At 45.4% G+C, this 10,196-nt stretch overlaps 1 protein-coding gene across 3 annotated transcripts in view; it reads left to right on the top strand.

The window, feature by feature from the left end:
- The window catches only part of GNAL (G protein subunit alpha L), a 139,294-nt gene extending 129,607 nt beyond the window's left edge, over nt 1-9,687 (top strand). For all 3 annotated transcript variants that reach the window (XM_044243638.1, XM_044243636.1, XM_044243637.1), the window contains 3 exons: nt 1,588-1,718; nt 3,744-3,811; nt 7,618-9,687. In XM_044243638.1, coding sequence (XP_044099573.1) covers nt 1,588-1,718; nt 3,744-3,811; nt 7,618-7,764 — 346 coding nt within the window. In that variant the 3' untranslated portion in view covers nt 7,765-9,687. The remainder of the gene's footprint in view (nt 1-1,587; nt 1,719-3,743; nt 3,812-7,617) is intronic.
- The last annotated feature ends 509 nt before the right edge of the window (nt 9,688-10,196 follow it).

Here is a 10,196-nt window from a genome sequence, read left to right on the forward strand (position 1 = left end):
TCAAAGTATCCAAAAAAATTTCAAAGTATCTTCTGAACTACTTAAGAAGAAATATCGCCAAGGACGACAGGAAATATTAAGCTGAACTTGCAAAACATTTGGTTTATCAGAGAAGTATTTCTCTATCAAAAGTGTTCAACAATTGTTCTCAGTGGTATAGTATTAAGACAATGAGAAAAAAAGTGTCAGGAAATACTGGATATACGGAAGAATACTTTGGAGTCATTAAAAATTTATATGTATATCTATATATGTTATATATAATATATTATATTAATTAAATATATATGTCACTTGCTGACATATATAATATATACCTATATACATATTTAATATGTAAATATAAAAGTATAATATGTGAATATAATATATATGTGAATATATTAGATATATTTATATATACATAAATACACACATGAGAAAATGAGCACAATATTGTTAAGTGAAAAAGCAGATTTTAAATACGATGATCTTGTTTTTATAAACATGTCTGAAGGTACGAAAAAACCTGGAAGTAAAAACATAGCAGTTCTAATAGTTGCCTCTAATAGTAATTATGTTTTATTTTTCCCTATATATGAATTTTTCTATAACTAAAAATTCATTTTTATCAGGATTCTTTGTAACAAGGAACAGTAAAGCTATTTCCATTTGGAGGAAAAATGGGTTGTGTTTCTACTTCATAATAAGATTCCTGTGCACAATGAATCAGCTTGATTCCCTGGAAATAACAGAATTTAAAAAGGCTTTGCTGATGCACGTATTGAGTTCATCTTGAGCCTGTTCTCGATGTCTGTTCAATAAAAGAGAACCTTCCCTTCCTTCACTGTCCCTGTACCTGAGACCCTCCTCCCCTTAGCTCGTCCACTGCCGAGGTCTTGACCGAAGTCTAACGTCCTGCTCCACCTTTGGAGAACCTCAGCCTGCTCAGACTCAGCACAGGAAGAACCGAGCCAGCTACAAACTACATTCTGTGTGATTAGCTAATGACTCATATATTTCCTTGTTGTTAGTAATGCTCCAATGTCTCATTTTCCCACCCTTTATTAGTAAACTGCACTCAAAAATCCAGGCGTATTTATTCCATAAATAAATCTTAGCTTTGGTAACAGTAAATTTACATTCCCAGTAAAGATGAATTCAAAAATACTGAACTATGGGGCGCCTGGGTGGCTCAGTGGATTAAAGCTTCTGTCTTCAGGTCATGATCTCAGGGTCCTGGGATGGACCCCGCATCGGGCTCTCTGCTCAACGGGGAGCCTGCTTCCCACTACCCCCCGCCTGCCTCTCTGCCTACTTGCAATCTCTCTCTATCTCTGTCAAATAAATAAATAAAATCTTAAAAAAAAAAAGAAAATACTGAACTACTACATAAACTATCAGTATTTATTTATAATAAGGTTTACTTATTATAAGAATGTGTTGCTTGCAGCTGGAGTGGGGGTCCATGAGGTTGGTATATCAATTCTAATTCCTATACATATCAGGAAGATGGCAATGTGGTTCTTTTCGGCAAGTGACTCCTGTGTTACAGGTACTTTCACATACTAGTGGATGTGAACTTTGAATGTTTATTTCTCTCTTCAGGTGGTTACGGACCATTTCTATCATCTTGTTCTTGAACAAACAGGATATGCTGGCAGAAAAAGTCTTGGCAGGGAAATCAAAAATTGAAGATTATTTCCCAGAGTATGCAAATTATACTGTTCCTGAAGATGGTAAGATTTCGAAACTAGTTTTTCCTAAGGAAAAGGATTGATTGATCAGTTGTTGTTGTTTTTTTTAATACCCCTATTACTATAGTTCAAACAGTTTTGATGATATTAGGGAATTCCAATTAATTTGAATCAATCCTCTGGATTACTGCCCTCCCTTAAAGTACTAGTATATTAAAATGTCCCATTTAGGATTCCATGTGTAAAAAGTCAAGGTGTGACTTTCCATTCAAACTGTGCAATAGGAGACAGGACGCTTTGGAGAGTCTGTCATAGGCTGAATTAAGTTCTGTCTCCTGGTGCTTTGGTTGGGTCTGTCGTGAATTGGGCACTGTGTCAGCCCTTTACATCGACCTTGACCCTCACTGTAACCCTAGGAATAACGCTTTCTGTTACTGGCATGCTTTCCTGTGGAAGTAAGCTAAGAGAAGGTGTCACTTGTTCAAGGTCAGTCAGGTGGAGCCTGCCAGGACAGGCAGCCTCTGAACCTTCATGTCCAAGACCACGCTTTCAGCCACCACGTCTAACTCTCTTGTCCCCAGAGATGACTTTGGCCACCACTACCAGGGCGGTCAACCACCCGCTGGCTTCACCCCTTTCCCACTGCTGCTCCTCAGTTCGTTTTGCTGCAAATAAATCCCTCTGGGCCACCTTGTAGGAGGGATTTATTTGTGGCAAAATGATACCACTTCTTAAAAATTTGAACCCCCAACTAGATAAAGCAGAATGAAAGGGACTGTCCTAGAAACTCAGGGAAACTCAGGTAAGACGTGAAGAAAATCCATGGTGATCCTTGCACTAACCCCAGCCAGCCTGGGGGCCAGTCCCCTGTCTAAGAGAAGTCAGCGGAGCTGGGTGGACGTTTCCCTCTCAACCCTGGACTATGGCCTCCAGCGAGCCGGGCCTTCTTTCTTCTCCAGGTAGCCAGGCCCCCATGCCCCACACCCTGGACAGTCAACACTCAGGCGTCCATTGTGACGTGTTCTTCCTTCTTTCCTTCCTCTCCATCTTGGTCCTGGCCCTCGTTCGCCTCTTCTCAGCTCTGGATCTGGTCAAGACGATGTCCTGCCCAGGCTCCCTTACACTGCTCGCTCAACTTGCCAGAACGTTCTCTGATTTCTGCCAAAATCTTTCTGAAACACAACCACAGCCCTACTTCTGATCCCTACCAACATGGATTTAATCTCACCACAAGCTGAGGCCAAACCTGGCCTGGCCAGGAAATATTACAAGCTGGGTTCCCCACCACAACCCTCCATGGCTCCTGTGCTCCTCCCACACACACCCTCCGAGGATCCTGTGCTCCTCTCCCTGCCCCCTCCCTCCCCTCAGGAGGGCCCGAGCCCCGACCTAAGGCACCTGCCTGGGCCAAGCATGGCAGATCTGCAGGTCAAGCCTAATTCCACACCTGTAGCCCTCCCCATCACCTGCTCATGTGAGTAATGATATAATCATAGTAGTTGCAACAGAGAAGGAAGAGAGTAATGCAAACATGCAGTGAAGCCTAGATTCTAAGGAAAGTAGATTTCAGGGGTCACAGCAAATATCGAATGATCCCATGAACTCCAAATCTGCATGGGCGAATCAGGGCACTACAGCTGATTTCGTAGAAGGGATCCAAATCCCTTCGTCGGTGGTAGGAACAGCGAATGGGAGGTCTTCCCTAAAACAAGGCTAAGGAAACAGAATGCAGACCAGATGAGCACAACCAATGCTAAAACCACAGGCTCTGGAAACTTCTTTCTCACCAGAGCTCTGAAGGGGATGGCAGCTGTGGCGTTGGTCAGTGCCCAGTGGCGTGCTTTCATTTTACTTGAGCGGGAGTCCTCCCCTACCACCAAAAACAAAACTTTTATCAGAGCTAAAGGGGAGGAATAAAGTTACATTTTAGGTTTTTGCCTTCCTGCAGGCGCCTTTTAGTGCTATGAGTCTGCAGCCGCCCAACTTTGTAGTTCCTCCTCTATTTTCCCTAAAGTTGGATCTTTGTTTCATGCTATTTAAACTGAATTCCACTTGTCATTTTCACAGCAACACCAGATGCAGGAGAAGATCCCAAGGTGACCCGGGCTAAGTTCTTTATCCGAGACCTGTTTTTGGTAAGCACTTTCGTTCTTTGTCTTCCTACCCCCTTATTTATAGTGTTCTTTGCAATTTACATAGTACCTACCCTTTCATGATCTCACTTAATCTCCCCCCCAAAATTATGAGAGATGAGGGGAGGTATTACTTCCTCTCACCACTGAGCATACCGAGGTTCAGAGAGTTTGGACTTCTCACCTCGGGTCACACAGCTTCCAAGCAAGAACAGGGAGCACTTCTCCCACTGTGCCCAAGGTCCCAAGGAATGACACGGAGACGAGCCAGACTGTGTTCCCTTGCATTTTCTAAAACTAAAGAGACCTTTGACAGACCTCTCCCTTCATTCACCACGAGGAGGCTAATTCAGACAGGCAGACAAATTCCAGTATCTCTTTCTTTTTTTAAACTTCTTATTTTGAGATGATTTCAAACTAACCTAAGAAGTAAAAGACTTTCCACACTGGTACCCCGAAACAAACAATACATTATATGTTAATAAAAAATTTTTTAAAAGTAAAAGACTTATACAATTAACTCCTGGATACTCTTCACCCAAAGTGACCAACTGGTAAAATTTGGCTGCATTTGCTTTATTCATCTATCCATCCATCCATCCGTCCGTCTGTCCATCCATCCACAGTCTCTTGAATAAAGTGCAGCATGTAACTGCTGGAAGTTTTCACTAGATTGAAAGTAGTAGATGCCACAACACCAAGGACATTTTCCCAGCAGTGCCCGACAGCACTGGACACATGGACCACGTGCTTCCAGAGAGGCGGAAGTTCTCCCAGTCTGTGGCGGGGGGAGGGGGAGGCTCCACATCGGGCCCCGCCTGACCCAGGGGAACCTTTTTCTCTACCCTCTTCCCACCACAGCCCCTTTGGGTAGCCTCCTGCCTCACATAATGAGTGTGAAAGTAAAAAGGAGAAGAAAATCCAGTCCCCAAAGTGAGTTCTGACGCACAGTGTTTCTCCGGGGGTTAACAGGTAGCATGGGGAAGGGTCCTGTGGTGAGGGAGTCAGGGAGATGCCGTGTAAATCAAGTGAGACCAGTCTCTCCGTTGTCAGAACCTTTGCTGTGCCCGTGTGCGTGGCGAATCTCTTCAGGAAGGTGAATTTGTTTGTAGAGTATCACAGACTCCCTTTTTGAGGAACATCTTGCAAGACCATAAAATAGAAAAGCACATAGAGAGTGTCCCATAAAATGCTGACCTGATGAGAACTGGAAGGTAACCAAGTGTGCACAATAGCCATGTAAAGATTAGAAACAGGGCTCCCCCTCCCAAAATGAATGGCCGTGCCACTACCCCGTGCCACTACCCCGTGCAGAAATCTTTTCTTCTCTAACAATGGACGTAGTCTGGCTCGTGTGCAGTTTGCAAGCCAGGGAAATAAAAGCCTAGGGGGTTACTGACACCTTTTCTTTTTTTTAATGGTGGAATTTGCCTGGGTCAGTGAGTCGTCTGATGAGTTTTGAGTTGGGAGCCCTGACCCCAGACTTCGAAGGAAGCAGGGGGGGCTGCAGACATGGTTATTGATCTGTATTGAATCTGGACAGAGCAGGTGTGGGCAAAACAGTAACTTTGGCCATAAAAGGCCCTGAAACGGGATGGGGAATACGGGCTGTACATGGAGAGGGAGAGGTAGATGGGGGGACCTGGCCTTGAGGAGGGAAAGGTGGGCTTGGGCAGAGAGGGTGAAGGCATAATGAGAAGAGCCCCTCGGTGAGACAGGGCCACACACTGTCCAAGTGGCCTCCTTACATGTCCTCCCATGAGTAAGACGCTGGCCACCAGGAGGCTTGTCCCAGTCAGGTCACTTCCTCCCACAATGGGAAGGCCCAGATCATCTCCCCGTGGGAGGAACTCAGAATGGAGAGAGCCAGGAGCCAGGAGGGAGGGAGGACTGGGTGGTCAGCCCCCAGTGTTCCCCTTCTCACCTTCAGGTGGTCCTGTCCCTCAGACTGGAAACCACCCACAAGCCCGCCAGGCCCAGACTTGGGCCGGAGGGGCCCCGAGAGTAGACAGCACCAAACCTTTTAGAGCAGAAGGTTTCAAAGACAGAGCGGGAGGTCAGTATCCTGTACCCTGTGTTTTGATGCTCTGGCATCTGGTAGAAGCCTGTGTGTTTTAACTGGGCTTCTCATCCTGGTATTTTATGGGCTCCCCTCCGTTTTACCCTGAACATCATCTCCCGCCAGTCAGGCAGAGTCTGGAACGGCCCAGCTTTCCTTGACAAGCTCGTTTCTTTCATGTAAAATGAAAGGTTTAGAAAAGCCAGGAAACGGTTAGAGATAAGCTGAGTGCGGCACGCTCTGGAGTGGCTCTGGCTTACGTTCTGTGGCCCCAGGCAGAGACAAGCCGTCCCATTAGTACAGAAGGAAGCCTGTTTCTTACCCACTGCGTACTTCCTCCCCAGGTGCCTGTCCCTCCCCCAGTGCTGTACGGCTCCCTCTGTCTAACCCACACATTTCAGGGTCCGTTGGTCTTGTAAAAGTTGTAATTGCTCAAGAGAAGCCTGACTATTGCTAAAAATAAGTCCTCCCAGAAGGACTTGCATAACCTGAAGAGCATCGTTAGACAGCCCAGCTGGGGGTCTCAGCATCTCTCCAATAGCTGATTCCCAAGATGCTTTGCAGGAAGAGGGGTTGGATTGGTGGGGAGGGACAAGGAGGATGTGCAGGGATCCCTGTGGGCACCTATGAAGAGAGCGCCACCTGACCTCTGCGTTCCCCAGATGGGGCGGCCATAACAAAGCACCACAGACTGGGGGCTTACCCAACATTTACTTTCTGACACTTATGGAGGTTAGAAGTTGAGATCAGAGGGTCAACAGGATTGGTTTCTTCTGGGGCCTCGCTGCTTGGCTTGTAGATGTTCACCTTCTCGTTGTATCTTCACCTGGCGTCTCCACATGGCCTTTCCTCTGTGTGTCCCAATCTCCTCTCTTCCTATGAGGATACCCGTTTCATGGGATTAGGGCCCGCCCACATGACCACTGTTTAACTTAGTTACTTAGTTTAATTATTTCTTTAAAAAGAGATCCTGTCTCCAAATGATCACACTCAGAGGTGCTGGGGGTTAGGACATCAGCATATGAATTGGTGTGGGGAGGACACAGAGAGCCATGACATGCTCTCTCCACATGTGCCCACTTAGTTTCTCAGTGCACTGGGCATGTCACCCCACAATGTCCTTGTGAATCATGACCAGCCATGCTTTTTCTCCTCTGGGAGAAAAGCCATGAACCTCCCACAGAACCTCCCACTGCTCACTAGAGGACACCCCCAGGAAACACTCAAGTTCTAGGTGGAGGAGGAGGCAGCGTGACCAATGTGCAATCCGCCTGGAACCACTAGTCATATGTGGATATTTAAACTTAATCAAATTTAATGAAAAAATCCATCTCTGTTGCATCAGCTAGTAATAGGGGCTCCCATACTGACAAGGCAAATAGAGAATAATTCCATTATGCAGAAAGTTCTGTTTGATAGCGCTAGTTTAGGACTGACTTTCATTTCTGGAAAATTCTACCCTGATTTCTCTCAGTGGCCATCTTTTAAAGGTGTCTCCTATCTCAACTGAACCCTAAGCTTCTGTGGGCAGAGGTAAGTGTGAGTTTCTTTGACTTTCCAGCGGTGCCTACAGCTAAGTGTTCCTGTGTCCAACACACCACAACCCCAGATCCTCTTAACTTTGGTCAAAGAGTTGCCTAAATCCTTCTCCAAGAACTAATGGGGTGGGGGCCCCAGTGTTCCCACGTGCCCCATGGGCACGGTAACCAGGGCCCCACCGCACAGACAGCTTTTCTTTCTTTTTTCGCAGAGGATCAGCACAGCCACAGGGGATGGCAAACATTACTGCTACCCACACTTCACCTGCGCCGTGGACACTGAGAACATTCGCAGGGTGTTCAACGACTGCCGTGACATTATCCAGAGAATGCACCTCAAACAGTACGAACTCTTGTGAGGCAGCCCGGCGGGGAGGGGGGAGGGGCGCGCCTTCTCGCACCTTCTCTCTGCCCGCCTCGCCTCCCCTGGCCACCCTGCCAGGTGGAGCATTTACTCCAGCACTGTCACCCCCAAGCCGTGGTCAAAAGTAGGCAGTTCCCAGTCTCATCCAGCTGCCGCCTATCCTGTTCTGTGTTCGCTCCTGTGTGACCACCAAGCCTCTGGCTACCTCTGTTCCCCTCGGGTTTGGTTTGTAGCTTTCCTCTTCACTGAGCACAACCTTCCCCAGCGTTCCCACTTGTACCCATCCGTGTCACTGCAGACCACCGCTGTCACGCAGTGGGGTGCTGCAGTGAAGTCTGTCTGGGCGAGGGCCCCTCTTATTCATCCACTCAGTGCTTTATTGATTCAGCGGGAGCTTGATAAATGGGGGAGCAATGGCCCTTTTTTCCAAATTATCAAGCACGATTTGTAGAAGCAGGGGAACGATGCGGTCAGGTGGATAAGTGGCCTCCCTTTCGGAGCTGAGTTGGCCCAAGAGCGAGGCCAGACCTCAAGTCACAGAGGGGAGGGAAACTCCCTTTTCAGTCCTCTTTGAGTCACTGCCGACCTCAGGCATTAGATTGGACCTACTTGGAGCCTTTTACATTTAGGCAGAAAACCTACCACATGCACCACTGTCCTGTCTCAAAATGATTCTTTAGACTTTGATTATGCTTGGACAAGAGTCTCCTTCCATACCTTGTTGTTGTTGTTGTTTTATGGCTGGTTTATTATAATTGTACAGACCACCAAATGTAATATTATTTTATATAACTCCTTCAAAAGTCCTTGTAGGTCTTTGTGCCTTGATTACGGCTCTATCTGTAAAGAAACCGTGTTTTTATTGTGAACAGCTAAATGTCAACATTACCTGCTGCTTGCTCTAAAAAAGAGAATGGTATCTGTAGGATTTAGAATATTTTATCAGGTTAGTACTTTTAAAAATATCCTTGATTAAATATATATACACACACATATATATAATTATACACATGCATTAGTCACATCTTACAATTTTGTACCCACATCACAAGCTTCTTACAGAAACCAAGGATTTTCTTTTCCTCCAAACAATGCCTTTTGAATTTTTGCAATTTAAAGACTTTTACAAGCCATCTGAGTAGAAATGGGCCAAGCATTCCCTTAGTCGAAGCTTTTGCACCACTCACTTGACCACAGTTTCTATTGTAAGCAAATAGCAAGAAGGAAACTGAGGACGTCAATGTCTGTGTCCAGTCTAAGAATCAAAGGATGGCATCTCCATTTGCCCCTTGAAGAAGAAATATTATGAAACCTTTATTTGAAATGCAGAGTCAAAAACCTATGGCTGTTTCTCACAGAGGAAAGATTTGCAAATGCAGCCTTATAAGTTATAGTACGGTACAAGATCTAGAAAGCAAGAATTACTATAGCAGTGATGCTTTACATGTTCTGTCCACAGCCACGCTTGGAGGGCAGTTTTCTTGGGTCCAAGATAACCTGCAGAGATGTCCAAAGTTCTATTTCAACAACACAAATCCAGAAGTGACAGCCTCACTGACGTCACTTCATTTCCTTTTAGCCTTTAATATCTTAAAGTTTACTCTGGAAGGCAGCATTTTATAATCCTTTATAAATGCATCCAGATTTAAATTCGACTTTTCCAGGAAAGAGAGGATGACAACTTTCCAGATGATCGATCAGGGTAATAAACACATAATTTACATCAGCATCACTCAATTCTGCACCTCTCATCCTTGTTGCGTAAAACCCTGATCTGAAATGAGACACATAAACTGGCAATTATTTTCTTTCCGTTGCGCTTTCAACATAGAACATGGAAGAACTCCAGAGCCACGCACCCTCCACGTGTGCCCAAAAAGCAAAGTTGTGCGCTCTTACATACATTATCCCTCAGCAGTCCCCCTGGGACTAAGCTTCCTATTCAGAGACAGAGCCAGGCTCACAGAAGACACACAGAAAGAACACATTTTATCTGGTGGAAAATTATCAAAACACATTTATTTTTAAATACCAAAAGCCACTTCCCAGTCCTTTTTTTCAAGTCTCTTTGGATCATGGACGGGCATTACATTCAGATCTTAACAGCCTGGTCTGCTGGAGAGAAAATTACCTTCTCTAAAACTCCGATTCCATGATTAGCACAGAAGTACAAAAGTCTGCAAAAACATATTCCTGCTTGTGACATCTGTACTTTTATTATTTTAAGTGTACAGCTTTATCATATATAATAGGAGTTTGTGGATCACTTCGTAAGGGGACAGAAGCAAACCCAGTGTTTGTGCACATACAACCCTGAGTGTGTTCCCGGGCCGCCAGCTCCATCCTGGGGAAGGTAGGACAGCCTAGTGCATGCAAGTGATGACTTTAATAGCTTTTACATATTGTACAGACACGATCTTTGATTAT

This window comes from Neovison vison, chromosome 3 (genome assembly GCF_020171115.1).
Source record: "Neovison vison isolate M4711 chromosome 3, ASM_NN_V1, whole genome shotgun sequence".
Classification (NCBI taxonomy): domain Eukaryota; kingdom Metazoa; phylum Chordata; class Mammalia; order Carnivora; family Mustelidae; genus Neogale; species Neogale vison.